Source organism: Heloderma suspectum, chromosome 1 (assembly GCF_057233095.1).
Source record: "Heloderma suspectum isolate Gila_16-S chromosome 1, 16-S_ref, whole genome shotgun sequence".
Lineage (NCBI taxonomy): Eukaryota > Metazoa > Chordata > Lepidosauria > Squamata > Helodermatidae > Heloderma > Heloderma suspectum.
In genome coordinates, this window is record NC_139458.1 from 80,423,004 (window position 1) to 80,438,974 (window position 15,971).

The 15,971-nt window shown below is 41.6% G+C and overlaps 1 protein-coding gene across 2 annotated transcripts in view; it reads right to left on the reverse strand.

The window, feature by feature from the left end:
• The window catches only part of FUT8 (fucosyltransferase 8), a 111,959-nt gene that overhangs the window by 59,110 nt on the left and 36,878 nt on the right, over positions 1 to 15,971 (reverse strand). The window contains exons 5-6 of one of the 2 annotated variants that reach the window (XM_084849085.1): positions 6,305 to 6,542; positions 3,909 to 3,986 (exon numbers count right to left, since the gene is read on the reverse strand). In XM_084849085.1, the coding sequence (XP_084705211.1) occupies positions 3,909 to 3,986; positions 6,305 to 6,542 (316 nt within the window). The remainder of the gene's footprint in view (positions 1 to 3,908; positions 3,987 to 6,304; positions 6,543 to 15,971) is intronic. The other variant, XM_084849093.1, reaches the window with a different exon arrangement.

The following is a 15,971-nucleotide window of genomic DNA, read 5'->3' on the forward strand; positions in this document are numbered from 1 at the left end:
ATTTACTATAAATCTCTGGGTTGAGGGAGGGTTTTTTCAGGAGTGGGTGCACCACCACCTCCTTCAAGGCAACAGGGACCACACCGTCACACAATTATGCATTCACCACTCTCCCCACCTGGTCCAGACAGTCAAGTCCCCATGGTTAGCTTGAAGAAGCCATAATAGCCAAGGGTCGAGCGCATATGGTATGTCACACAGATGCAAGCATCTTGCCCACCTCCTCAGGCTTCAAAAAGTGAAACTAATCCCACAGCACAGGACAAGACAATGCATTGGACACATCAAGAGACACTGTATTAATTTATGTCACTTCTTTCTTCTTTCATGTCACTTTCCCCTGCTTTTATCCAAGAGGAACAACATGACAACTTAAAAATAGCTACTACTGACTTCAGTAAGCCTTGTTACAGCATAGAATCATTTAGTTCAGTAGTTGCAGGATCAGAATCACTTCTTCCAGATCAGTGTAAGTAGCTGCAGGATAAGACAGAATGCCCCTGGAGCAATACTTCTAAGAATCTGCAGGATCATGATAAATGTCCACAGAGTAGGTTAAGTTGCTGTAGGATAAAGTGGAATACCACCAGAGCGATACTTGTAAGTAGCTATAGCATCAGGATGAATGCTCACGGAATGAAGTAAGTAGTTGCAGGACCAGGGTGAATGCCCACAGAGCAACATAGGTATCTGCAGGATCAGAAAGAATGCAGCTTACATTACACATAGTGATGTAAGCTGGCAGTAAGTAGCTGTAGGGTCAGGATGATCTGATAAAAGTTTGCTGTAAAAGTGGGTAAGTCTGTATGTGTCCATTCATTCTTGTATTTTTCTGTCTGCACTGGGAAGTCTCTCCTACTGTTCCTAGCAGCCAGTCTTCTGCTTCAGCTCCTGCGCCTTCTAATGAGCCAGCTGGTCCTTTTCCATTTCTACTAGCCCTTTTTGTACCTTCAGGTCTTTGTTCCTTTCCTATTGCTTCTTCCAGCCACTTCTCTTGAGCCTATTTGCTTCTGCTTTGTCTTTCTTCTCTTCTCTATGTAGTTCCAGCATTCAAGCTTTTATCCTTTGCATCTGCCCCATCTCCTCCTTTTTCCACAGAGTCCTTGAGCCACTTCAAGAACCTTTGTCCTTCTGCTCAGCTAACCCCTGCTGTGGCTGGCTCCTGTTGCCCAGAAAACTTCACACTTGGGTTTAAACAACCTGCAGCCATCACGTCTAGTGTCATCCACAGGGTTAGACTGCAAAATGGGAGGTCTGTGGTTCTGAACTGAACACATAACAGAGACTGACTAGGCAATGGTGTGATAATGGCACAGAGTTCAAATGTAGACTAGATTATAAATACTTTTACATTTGCAATCATAATTAAGTTAGTCTTAATATTCACACACTCACTCTAGAAATACTGGTAGACTCTCATAAAAACATATTTGACTCATTGGCTGTTTATCATGTAAAGGTGGTCAACGGACTGATCTCATTAGGGCTGACAGCACCATAATTCCTTTTCTTGTAACATCCCTACCCCACCCCAGATATCAGGCTTGAGCTAAAGGCATATCATAGGAAGTTCACAGGAACATTCCCAAGATTTTTTTGCAAGAAGAGTACAAGGAAAAACACTGCTGATTTATTAAAGCCTATGGGATTACTGTCAAATACCTTACTAGAATTCATGCTATTTCCTTTTATACTAGAAGTGATTTAATTAGTCTCTGAAATACACATGAATGGCTAGTGCATATAAATAGAAAAGACAGCAACAATGGCGCTTAAAAAATCCTCTTAATTCACAGATAAACCTCTTAATTATTTTCACACTAGGTAACTATATAAATTGTTTCAGCCATCATAGGCTTTGAACATATTAAAATAATTACTAATCAAAATTAATTAAAGTTTTCCAATAGGGACATTTCAGTTCATTAGTATGAAGATAAATGCACAACTTTAATTACACTCTGCTTGATCAGAACAAACAATTTAATAACTGTTATTTAATGTCATTGTCTCCAAGTTATTACAATGCAAGAGTACTGCATGAGGAATATAAATTCTAAGAAAACATACTTTAACAGAGTTCTGGAAATGTTTGCTTTACATATCTATTAAAATGAATACATAGTAACTGCAAAGGGAAAACCAGGGAAATCTGTGTTGGCATAGCCAGCTAGTTATAGCTGTTCTTTGTATGTGTAAGTACAGTTGGAAATCTTTATTACTTTGGGGAAACAGGAATATTCACACTTGAATATAAACGCTTCCATTTCAAAAAGTCAGAATATCTATCATATTTTTCAAGCCCTGAAGTTTCCTTACAGAAAACATTTCATTTTTATTCTTTATTTTAAAATGGCTGCAGCATAATACTTTAGCAGGCTCATTAAAACCGCCTGAAGCAGGATGTAAAGCAAGGAGGAGGAGGAGAATAAAAGGGTGTTGCTAAGCATGATGAAAAAGCCTAGTCTGCAGTTTGTAATAATCTTAAATGTCTTACTTCAATCTGTATTGGTGAACACACTGTCCTCCCCAACAGTGGATAGCAGTATCTCCCACACAGGCTAAGCACTCATCTGCCCATTCAAATAAGCTTTTCATTAACAAAGACTAGGTCAGGCGTGAGCAACCAAAATTGGCTGGGGTGACCCCTCCTCTGGCCCAAGCCCTGCAAGAGACGAATGATGTCGAATGGGGTATGGCCTCAACCCTGACGCCAATTGGTCCCCAGCAGGCATGTTGGGAGGATGGTCCTCCCAGTGCATCCACCTGGACTGTCCCCCCACCCCCACCCCACAGTGCTTTCTACCATCAACTGCCCTGTGGACGGATCCTTTATTTAATATTGTCCATAGTGGTTTAAACTGATATATCGTCTTCTTATTTGTAAGCCGCCTTAAAAGGATTTTTATCCTGAAAGGCGGGATATAAATATTTATAATAAATAAAACATAAATGCCCCCAATGTCTTTGTTTCCTGCTCCTGCTATGCCTGAGTGAATAAGAGCAGCTCTGTAGTGTTTGTAGTGTGTGTTCAGTCCTGGCAGCTCCCTCTCTTTTGCCTCCAACACGACTCTTACTGGCCAAGCATACAAAAGGTGAGCAGGACCATATTTGCCCACATTCCCCATGATGGGGCTTGAACTCATTTCTCCAGTTTCCCAACCTTTAGTAGCTATTTGGTGAGCTACTCACCAAAGGTTGCTGCTCTCAGTAGGTTGCTGCTCTCAGTATGTGGTTGAGACTTCCCCTGTTGCCTGACCTGGTCCCTCTCTTACCTTGCTTTGGCAAAAGATTCTTTTCTTCCCTCCCTCAGTGAATCATGAACCGTTGTTCCAAGGAGGTCTGTGTGTCCTCTCTGCAGGCCTTCTCCCAAGGGAGCTATTTGGGTGCTGTGTTACATGGCCTCTCCTTTCTTCCCTTTGTGTACTGTACATGGTATAAGGAGAACTGAACCTCTGCATGCAGGAATGCCTGGGGCTCTTGGTTGCTGGTGTCTTCCTGCACATGCCACAGTGGCTCACACGGTAGAAGGTGCTCTAACAAACACCTTTGGGGAAGTAAGGCTGACCTCCCCAGGTCAGCCTTGCTTGTTCAGCTTTTGGATGTCATAAGACATATATTAAAGGCATATTCAGCAGGTATTTTCCTGTCTGCTATTTATAATCCATTTGCTGTAATAATTTAAATTTGTTATTTTAAAAAATATTAGTGTTAGACACCTGTGATTTACAGAAAGACAGTATATGATTTTTAAAAACAAACAAAAAGAAGCACATTATGGCAAATTACTAACATAATTGAAACGTTCCAAAACTATGAATTAAGTGAAGGTGCCTCTTGTACTTTGTCTACCCACTCCAAATAATCTTTATATTTAGAATTATATAGATAAAGTGTGTACCAACTACCTTCACATGTGACGATTCTTTTCAACTGGAGGATCCTGCAGTCTAATTCTGAGAGTCGAATCGAACCTGAAACCGAACCTGTAAACCGGTTCAGAGAGTGCTGTTTCAGAGAACCAGGGCTGAAACCAACTGTAAAATGCCTCAGATGCCTTGAACCCAACCTGACCCTTTGAAAACCAGTAACTGGTTCAAAGTAAGCGTTTCAAAGTGGCAGGAAGACTATGTTTCCCAGGAAGAATTTGGATAAGAAAAGAAGGAACAACCAATGTTTCTAAGACTAGCAGTTCTCTTCTCCTCTTAGTGAAGGACAAATAAAAGGCTACAATTCTTCTAACAAAAATGTAGGCTAATTGAGAACTCTAGTTTCATATTCCAGATGATGTACTCAATGGAACTGATTTTCAGTCAAACATCTGGTAGTCCTGATGATAACCTTGAGCTACTTTTCAAGTGAGAATTCCAAGAAGAGAAGAAACACGGCCACAGCTAGGTCTACAAATATATTGGTCTCTTCCCTGATTGCTTTATCAATAAGAGAAGTAAAAATATTCTTCAGTACAAGAAGAAACAAAAAAAAATATGAGACCTTAAAAAAGCTCAAGTAACTAGAATTTGTGTGCTTGGTATATCTATTATACTATGGGTTGAATCCGGACATGCCCACCTATGAACAGAAGGACTCCTTCCATTCACCGGGGGAATGGGAATCCAACAGAAGCTTTCTGATGAAGGAAGGAGATGGGGCAGCAATTTTTGCTGATTCCACCTTCCCCTTTTGCCTCCAGCACCATCTCCCATGCTGGAGTTCCCCAATCCTTCAGAGCAGTTTTTCAGGGGGCACAGTTTGCTGCATGAATTGGCAAAAATTGTTGCCCTGTCCTCCTCCGCTGCCAGCAGAATTCCACTGAGCACAAGTCTGGATCCAACCCTATGCATTAATGGACAGAGATTCATACTGATATCTTTCTTAAATTGTTTATATATAAACAGCTCTCTACAGTTGGTTTCTTCAGTGCAATTAGCGAACCGTGTTTTGATACATACGCGTTCAGAAAAGCTTTCTCCATGACCTCTTGGATCCCAGGCAATATGCCCAATAATCTATTCAATTACATTAAGAATGAGGGTTGAAGACTGTCCTAGATACTACTGATAACATGGTTGGCTAGCAGCCACAATTAAAAAAAAACCTGAGCCACAATATTCAAAAGCAGAATACATATTATTCTCAGATGGTGTGAACAAACAATGGAAGAGGAATATCTCTATTATGCCCATTTGTGGGCTTCCAGGTCCATCTGACGGGCCAGAATTAGAGCACTTGACTACATGGTGCTGTGATCCTCTGCCCTTGTACCTTCCAATGTGCAGTGGAGGATTCCGATGAAGCACAGGCTACATCTTTAGGGATAGGACAATCAGTGCCTTATTCGGGGCCCTCCTGGTCAGAGGACACAGTGCTACCATTGCCCTTTTTCTCAGAGGATCACTCCCTGGCAGAATCTCTACCTTCCAGAAGTCTCAGGCTACAAAATCAGGTGAAGATGACCACCCTACAGGTCTTGTCAACCTATTTAAGGCTTCATTTGACTTTAGCTCCCTGCTAGGACAACATTCTCCTACTGTCTTAGTAGGAGAGAATTCCAGCCAGCAGGACCTGCTATCCAAGGTCCTCTTCTCTTCTGCTTGACATTGCCTGCCATGCCTCGCCCTGTCTACTTGGATCAAACTGTATCTGTTTAACTTGACCTTCTTATTATGATCTGACTCTGCTTGCTGGTTGGGACTTCACCTGTCTTGATTTGACTGCTACCAGCTTCCCCTGCAAGCTTCAAGTAACCACAGAACAGTGTCATGCAATATGGCACATCTTCATAAAATCGTTCCTTATAGCCCAGTGATTCTTAACTCAGGAGGTAATCTACAAACCTTGCAGGACATTCAGAACTTTCAGGGGCAAATGGGAGCATTCAGGATTTTAAGAAACCCCTTCTCTCCACTTGTAATGGTTTCTGACAGCTAGCAGAGGAGAATTATTATATATTGCTCACCCTGCCTGGAAGATAAAATCTCAGATCAATAGATTTCCCCCCAGACCTCATAAAAGTAGTGCTCAGCAAAGATCAAGCAGGAGTGCCCCCTACCCACTTGGGCAAAAATCAACAAAAAATAACACTCCTGGAAGAATTCATACAGTGGATATTTTTAATTTTTTTAAATTTTTTAATTCTTTTTTTTAATTCTTCATTTCAGTATAAAAAATATCTGCTACCATCTACAATGGAGAAGCACACTGTGTCCCATCTTTGCAACTAAAATGTTAGTTAACAGATGTCTCTTTTAGCATGTCTACTGAGTAATAAAGAAAAATAATTATATAATTCACTGAGGCTTACCTGACCAGTGCCCTGTAGTACTTCCTGATCTGTCAGTGCATGTCTCACTCACTGGCCTAAAAACAGTCTCCCAGCCTCCAGTAGCATAGCGCCAATTCTGAGACTCCAAAATTAGCGTCCTTTGAGTGCCATATGCAATCATGAAGCAGTAGACTACGTGATGAAGTTGACAACCATAACCACAGCCTTTGTTGATATTACAAACTAGTTTCTTGGCTTTGCTGCAATCCTTGGGGTTCTATGAAGAATAAAGTAGACAAGAAGAAAACATAGACACAAAAGAAATGCTTTTTCCTCAGAATAAATGAGAACCATCATAAATTATATAGAAATTTTGAGAATTCATATGCAGGTGACGGAGCAGATTTCTGCTCCATCACAATTTTATGCACATACTTGGCAGTGAATATGAAAAGTTATTGCATATTCTTCACTAACCTAATATAAAATAAAATGCTTGTATGATTTTAGATTACTGTTTTATTTCTGAATCTGTCAGAATGATAACTTTTAGTCTCAAAGCTCACATGCCACCAACGTTGCTCTGAAAGTGGATGTTCTTCATTTCCACTGGCTATGTTCCAAATTGGTTAGCTTTTTTCAGTGAACATGCATAACATTCTCCCCACTCGTGTAATTCTGCCTGTTTACAACACCAAATGAATAATTACTTCCTATATTATTTTTCTATATATCAAGTACAAATAAAACAGATGTATGAATAAAAGGACATCCAGAATAGTAGCAACGCATACACAGACATATTCCTCCCCAAAATGAAAACAGTAAGTACGTTTGAAAGGATTCTAGGATGCATGTCTAGAGAAAACAAATGGACTTAAAGGATCTGTTGTTTGATAGAGTATAATGCTTGAATTTGTGGTACAACATGATGTGAGAACCACTGTAAATATAATACAGTATTGGACTTGGATTAAGGAGCCCTGTGTTCAAAATCCCTATCCAGTAAGTGCTAAACTGAAAGTTCACTGTGACAACATGTGACTTGAATTTGGGGAGGGGGTGGCCTCCCCAAATATGAGTGATTTGGGGGGGATTCTTTGAAATGTTTGGGGGGGGGTTACCATTTGTAGCAGCAGTGGCAGAGAGATCCTTTCTTTATTACTATTTAGTGATGCCACCTGTGAGGGCATAGCTCCTCTTAGCAGCCACTGGCTGCCATTATTTTACCAAAAGTGCTCAGACACAGCATTGTTCTGAGGCATTCATGTGGGCAAATGGAGGGAGAATGGCAACCAACAGCTAAAATATTAGAAAAAGAAAAAAGTAGCATGGCACCACTTCTGCCACAAATTATAAGCCCCCCTTGAACTTTTTAAAAACCCCACCAACAATTGCTAAAATGCCTCCCATTTCAGTATTTTCATTCAACTTTACTATCCAGTCATGAAGTCCACTGCTTTACTTTGGGCTTGTCACCATATCTCAACTTAACCTATGCCAAAGGGTTGCTGTGAAAATTAAATAGAATAGCCAAATGTGAGCTCTTTGGACGAGTGGAACCCATACGTGTGATGCACAGAGGTCACGAAGAAAAAATAAATACAGCTGGTTCTAAGAGAGTTAAGTCTGGTAGATTATGTGGTAGCCATAGACCTCTTGGCCTTCCCAGTTCTTCCTTGGTGATCCTCCATCCAACTGTTCTTTTAACATTTATCTGTCTGTCCTGCAACCCCTTCAGGCTTGCTTCTCCTCTGAGGCAAAAGCTACTTTGCCTTTACTGCCTCTTCTACTGCCTCTTCAATCCACCTTCACCCACCCGTTCCACCCCTTGTGGATTTGGCATCAGGTCTGAGACATTATGATTTCTACATTCTCATGGTTGTAAATGTACAGTACCTTTGCCTACACAAATTGACTAGCCTGTATTAATAAAATATAACATGATTTAGAGAACTACAGTTCAAATGGTAGAGTGTATGCTTTGCATACAAGAAGGATGCATGTTCACCCCTGGCACCCAGGGTAGAGATGGGATTCAGGATCTTGTTAAGTTTTCAAAGACTGCTAAAGAATTATTCTACCAGACTTTTGGGGACAATTATTGCTCCTTCTGCTTTGTATTTATCTAGTGGTTTATTTTAGTTTTTATTACTGATGCTATTTTACAGTATTGTTTTATGTATTTGGTGTATATAACTTTAGTCACTCACTGTTGTTGAAGTGTCAATTTTAAAATATTTAACATTTTAAAATACATAGGCCATGCAATCAAACACAGATATGTATCAAAAATCTTCCTCCTTCATTTTATGATTCTTCCCACAAATAGCTATAGTATATTGTGATCAACTGTCAACAATTCTATTTATACAGAATTTTTACAGCAAACAGAACTTACATTTTAAGCAAAATCCTTCATCTTCCAAACCCTGCTGCCATATTCTCTGCCATGTTTTTCAAATGAAACTGTGCTATCACATTTGAATCAATATCATGATATCCTCAACCAGCCAACTTCTGTCCCTATATACAGCAACATTTAAAGCAATAGATTGAGTTTATTGTTAAAGAATTTGGAAGTCTGTTACTAACTCACAATACAAGGGACTGTAGCACTATATCTCAGGAATTCGTGTGTGTGTGTGTGTGTGTGTGTGTGTATGTTCACTTTCCTTACAAACAGCCCAGGGCAGCTAACAAATTGTTCCCCCAATAATCTTTAAAATGTTATTTACAAACATTTCTACCTTGCTGTTCAATTTGAAAAGAGCTTCTAGAGAGGTAAGCAATTAAAAGAACAATTTAAAATAGCAATTGTCTTATTAAAATGAAATAACAGAACAGTGAAAATCACTGACAACTGTGGCAGTGTTAAGCCGCTTAAAACCCATACTAGTAAGATAAAATAAGGAAAGGCTTTATCTAGATATGGGTGAACTTGCCCCAGCTTGCCTCAGAGATAAACTGAGTTCCTTCTGGGGGGGAAAAAAACCTCTGGAAAAACCTACCTCTCCCCAAAGTCCTCCCTATTCCAAAAGCATTCTCTGCACCAGTTCCCTATTCCCCCGAATGACCTTCTCCCATTTTCCTGGCCAAGAGCAGGAGTAGCAGTGGTGTGTGAGAGGACCATCCTGGCACCTGGGCACACTGTATCAGTGTATCAGCATGCCTGGGTGCCAGTCCATCCAGTGGGTGAAGGGAGGAAGAAAAAACTATCCTTACTTCCCACTCTGTGCAAACATGACTGCTGCTCTTCTGCCCAGGCAGGTAAAGGTTTAAGGGGAAGGAGAGAAGGTAATGGGGGCAGTGGGGGGCCAGCAAGGGAGTGTGCTTTGGAAATCAGGGAGGGCTGTCAGAGAACCATGAATTCTTCTGCTGCTCAGATTGGGGATTTAAAAGCTCACATCTTAATACTACCACATAATTTCATATATGAAAGTGTTTTTAGGAGAACTTATTTGCAAATTCATACATTGAAACTGCAAAACTGTATGAGGCTGGTCCATAATAAGACGTCACTTATCTAGAAAGTGATCCTGGATGTATTTCTATGGTCTGGGTAGATGAGCTAGAAAGCATGGATATCTTCCCATTGTGCCCACTTGGGTTCTTGGTGTTCAGTGGCCAGGGAGGGGTGTTACAAAGGTCTATAAGATTCCTTCAAGCTTTCCAAACTTCCTGTCAATTCAGTACCCAATTTTTAGTACCTGGCTAATTGGGACAGATTGGGGTTTCAATTGGTGATACAACCCATCTCACTACCCAATGGTCTCACTACCCAACGGTCTCCCTACCTGAGCTAGAAATGGTCTTGAGTTTGGTGTTGGGAATCTTCAGCATGTTGGTCTTCATCAGTGCCAAGCTTCCTGTCGGGAGGTCACCCCTGCTGCCTTCTGAAATCCTCAGGTAGCCAGAATCAACACACAGACAATAGGGCTCTTTTCCAAGGCTTTATTTCCATTCAACCTAATGACGCTTACAGATGCTAATTGCTTGATCCTATGAGTGAGACTTAAGAGAGCTGCCCACTCGGGGGTTCTAACCTTAGGAATCAGTTGATCTCTGTTTGTAGGGGAAGGCAGGAAACCTCTGAACTTATTGGCTAGGAGGAGAGAGTCCACCCCTTTCCTGTGGGGCATCGGGGCGCCGCTGTTGCCGTTGCGCCAAGTGGGCTGAGCGCCTCCTCTCAGTGCCCGCCATCTCCCGCTTGACGCTGTGCCGGCGCCTAGCATCCAGAAACTGCTGTTGCGCCTCCCTCTCCCTGCCAGGGTCACTATCACTCTCAGGAATGTGTACCAGGAGGGGCTCTCCCCCTGGCTGCGCCCCTGAACAGCGCGCGGGTTCCTCTCCCAAGGTTTCTATCTCTTCCTCAGAATCAGAACTGCTTTGGGGCTCTCTGGGCTCCGATCCAACCCTGACAGTTCCCTTGTCATAGGATTCATAGGTTTGCCTTAGTATGTCATCAGCTGGTCACACTTTTGATTTAGCGTTCTATTTGGGCAGAACAACAGTTTGGAAGTGGAGACATTTTCTTTTATTCCCTTGTAATGGACAGCTTACTTTCCAGGTTTGCTGTGGCTTCTACCCTCTGTAGGAGTGGGCAACAAAATGGAATGGGCTGCCACCGTAGGCTGGTGGATTCCTGACAGCCCTTGGCGAGTTTCCTATTAACATGGCTAACTCTCCTATAAAAGCCCTACCTGCTCTGTGGCATACAGAGATGACTCTGGTAGTAGATATTATCATTCCAAAGCACTGTCTCCCAACTGGTAGAGTTCATGCAGTTCCTTAGTTTACTAGGAAGTCTGGAGCAATGAAACAATTCAGACAACTTGAGCACAGCTGGTGGATAACTTGAAATGAATACAATTGAACACATTGCTCATATCTGTGCCTGCTGTCTAGTAACAACGGTAATAAAGAAGCAATATATCCTTGCCACCATAGTATCTTCACAGTCTTCCTGAATAGAGCTGTTCTAGGTAGTTTGGAGCCATCTCCATCAGGGCCACCAGAATGATATGCAAGGACCCATTGTGACCTATCTGAGAACAACAGATAACATTTGTTGACTTGGACTCCGCTGTTTTTGCAGTGGAACATCCAATATATTGTCGGGGCAGATTTTGTTGAATGAGCTTTGGTTATTGAAGCTTGAGCACATGGGCAAGCTGCTTAGAAGAGTTCAGCCTGCTATCTCTATGTTCAACCCTTGCCCATCTTGGCTTGTAATATCTAGCAGTTGGTGAGCGGGTGGTCCCAGCCACAACTAGAGGTGCAACCAATTGTGCAACCAATCTTGACAAAAGCTAAGCTAGATCCAGAGAGCTGTGTCAAACATCAACCAGTCACCAATATACTCTTCTGAGGCATGATGCTTGAGGTGGCGGTGGCAGCTGGGCAACCCTAGACAGTTTTGCATGATATCTATTATCTAGATCCATTTCTGTCTGGTTACAGCCCAGGGTTTGGCAGAGACACAGCTTTGTCCATGCTGATGAATAATTTATACCAGGAGAAAGTAGGAGTATGATTCTATTGATTCTCCTGGACTACTCAGCAGCCTTCGATATCATTGACCATGGCTTTCTTCAGGATAGCCTGTGTGGAGTGGGAACTGGAGAGACCATTTTGCAATTGCTCCATTCCCATCTCAATGGTTTATTCCAAAAAGTGGTGCTGGGGGACTACTGCTCCAAGGCAGTTAAGTTACAGTGTCCCACAGAGCTTTATTTCGTTACCCATGCTGTTTAACATTTATATGAAGCTGCTGAGCAAAGTCATCAGTGGTTTGGAGTGAGATACCCACCTCTATTCCTGTTTTTCATCAAATTTGGGTAAAGTTGTGATTCGTTATGAACTGGATGGAGGCCCATAAATTGAAGCTCAATCCAGCTAAAACAGAAAATCTGTGAGCAGGTGAGGTGTATCATCTGGACTGGGGAAAGGATGTTCAGCTAGTTCTTGATGGAGATGCACTCCCTCTCAAAGACTGAGTTCATGGTCTGGGGGTTCTATTAGATCTAGCCTTGTCTTTGGAGGCCCAAATGGCCTCTTTAGATTCCACCAACTGAGGCAGGTATGCTAATTGTGACCCCTTCTGAACAGAAATACCCTGGCCACAGTTAGCCATGCACTGGTAGCATCTCGCCTTAAGACTACTACAGTGTGCTCTTATGTGGGGCTGCCTTTGAAGACTGTCCAGAAATGACAGTTAGTGCAATACATACAGCATCATACATATTAATTGGGGCTGGACATATGGAACATATTACATCAGCTTTGTAACAACTATGCTGCTACCAGGCATTTCTGAGCACAATTCCAAGTACTTGTTTTAAGCTATAAATCACTAAACAACTTAGGACTTTGGTACCTAAAGAACATAAAAAGAGTCACGCTGGATCAGACCAAAGATCCATATAGTCCAACATTCTGTTCACACAGCAGCCAACCACCTGCCTGTAGAAAGCATACAAGTAGGGCATGGGTGCAATAGCCCCATGAACCTATCTAGCCATTAAGATCTTGGAATTGTTGTAGATCACAACCTGAATATGAGCCAACAGTGTGATGTGGCTGCAAAAAAGGCCAATGCTATTTTGGGCTGCATAAATAGAAGTATAGCTTCCAAATCACGTGAAGTACTAGTTCCCCTCTACTCAGCACTGGTTAGGCCTCATCTGGAGTACTGTGTCCAGTTCTAGGCACCACACTTTAAGAAGGATGCAGACAAACTGCAGAGGGTTTAGAGGAGGGCAACGAAGATGATCAGGGGACTGGAAACAAAGCCCTATGAAGAGAGACTGAAAGAACTGGGCATGTTTAGCCTTGAGAAGAGAAGACTGACGGGAGATATGATAGTGCTCTTCAAATACTTCAAAGGTTGTCACACTCACAAGAAGGCCAGGAACTCTTCTCAGCCATCCCAGAGTGCAAGATATGGAATAATGGGCTCAAGTTATAGGAAGCCAGATTCTGGCTGAACATCAGGAAAAACTTCCTGTTAGAGCAATACAACAATGGAACCAATTACCTAGGGAGGTGGTGGGCTCTCCCACACTGGAAGTATTCAAGATGAGGCTAGGCAGCCACCTGTCAGGGATGCTTTGACTTGGATAGCTGCATTGAGCAGGGAGTTGGACTTGATGGTCTTATAGGCCCCTTCCAACCCTACTATTTTATGATCCTATGATTCTAAGATCACCCTCAGAGGCCCTGCACAGAGATCCCCCACAAATGAAATAAGGCGTGCTGTGACTTGAAAGAAGGCCTTTTCAGTTGTAACATCCTATTCAATGTACCCTCTTCTCAGATAGGTTAATTCTGTAGTCTTTTTTTTTTAATGTCAAGTGAAGACTTCCCCATGCCATTTAAAGCTATATTTATTTTATGCTAGATTTTTAAAACCTTCTAGATCTTGAGTGAAACACTGTTTTTTTTTAATTATGATTAATTGCTCTGTTTTCATATTCTATTGTTATTGTTTTTCTAGATTGCATTGATGTAAGCTGCTCTCAGGTGAAGGGTGAGGTCAAAATGTATTAAATCAAGCTAAAAATCACTTGTGAAGATCCTGTGTAAGCAGATCGAAATACCTTTGTTTTGCATTTATTTCGATTCCTTGCTGTGAAGTCACTTTGCAAAATAACTTTGTAATTTCAAAGATTCACCGATACAGTTTGGGGATGTTATTATTAGCATAGTTACACTCAAAAAAATCTATTAATATGACTTCAGCTACATCCACATAGGTACCATGGCTCTTGAGATAGGTGCTGCAAATAGTAACTGGCAAGCTGTTTTGGAAAATGCATCTGCAGACTTCTGCCAACCTGCTCAATAGTACTATCCATGTTTTTCTTGTTCTAAAACATAACTTCTACCTCAGTACAGGGAGAAATTGCTGGCAGGCATGAAATTTGTACAAAGACTATTTATATCTCATTTGAAGTGGGCTTTTAAGAGCCCCCCCCCCCCCGTTTCAAATGTGGCTCAGGAGAACTTTACCAGAATCCTGTTTTATCTGAGTCAGGATCATCCAGTCTTCATCATCCTGAAAGACCAGTTTCAGAGATACATGTTGCTGTCAATCGCTACCCAGTTGAAGTACAAGTTGAACTTTGCTCTTCAACAAGAATTTATATTGCACAGAAATTTCACGTTACACCCTACAGCATTCAATATATATACTGTCAGCAAATTCATTAGAATATTGTCCACCTAAGTTTAATCAACTACTTTGTTTCCGGGCACAATTCAAAGTGCTGGCTTTGATCTATAAAGCCCTATACAACTCTGGTCCAGGTTATCTGAAAGACCGTATTCTCCCTTATGAACCTGCCCATGTTCTGAGATCTTCTGGGGAGGCCCTTCTCTCAGTCCCACCACTGTCACTAGCATGCTTGGTGGGAACCCTGGAGAAGGCCTTCTCAGTGGCTGCCCCACAGCTGTGGAACACCCTTCCCAGGGAGGCTGGGATGGCTCCCTCCTTGATGTGTTTCCGGAGGCAGGCTAAAACATTCTTGTTCCAGCAGGCCTTTGGGACATAGCTGGAACCTGGGGGTAAGCTGCTAAAATGCTGTTTTAGAATGCTGTTTTAAAATGCTGTTTTAAAAATAATTTTAATTGTACTGTTTAATTATATTTTAACTTTTGTATATTTTCATATGTTTTAATTGTATATGTTTTAATTTTTGTAAGCCGCCTTGTGTTCCAGCACTGGGAAAAAGGCGGGGTATAAATATAGTAGTAGTAGTAGTAGTAATAATAATAATAATAATAATAATAATAATAATAATAATAATAATACTCCAATATATATTTTTCTTTAGAGGTGACAACAGTGGTAGACTGGAAAGCTATCTGTAAATAATAAGGAATATATGCATAGATCATGTTTTGGACTACAACTCCCAGGATTACCAACCTCTGACCATGCTGGCTGGGGCTGATGGGAGTTAAAGTCCAAAACATCTAGAGGGCACCAGGTTGGGGAAAACTGGCATAGATCTATATCTGCTAAGCTCCTGGTTGTGGAATCCTGATCATGTTGGATGTAGGAAAATTAATGAGACACCAGCTACAAGAGCTTAGCCTGTAGCATATATGGCTGAACTACATTCACTTCTGAATATAAGGCCACCCCAGATTTGATCTAAGTATTTTATTCTTAAAAATACACTGCCTTTCCAAAGAACGCCCAAGTTGGCAGACAAGAAATATATCACAGTAAAACAACCAAAAACAAAAGCAGTTAAAACAAATAGGAGTAAAAGTAACCATTCACAGTGTTGTGATCCTAGTATTTTAGTGCCTACCATGTCCAATATAGCACAATTACTACTTCTGGGTGCTGGGTACCAGGTGCTGGGTACCTGGAATAGACTGCAGAATCTGTAATGCAGAATCTGTACTGTACAACTCACTCCCTGGCTAACATGGTCCAGGGCTGGCCCAACCATAAGGTAAAGTAAGGAGACCCACTCAGGCAGCTGGTTTTGGGTGTCATGAAAGGGTAGCAAATAGTTATTTAATTTATTCCTGTTGCAGTTTTACTCCTAGGGAGTGGGAGAATCACTTGTGAGATTGTTTGCCTCAGGTGACAAAATAACTTGACTAACCATGATACAATGCACTATAACCATGGATGGGGGCATTTGCTGCTCTGCCTAGGTTGCAAAATGTCATGGGTCAGCCTTGG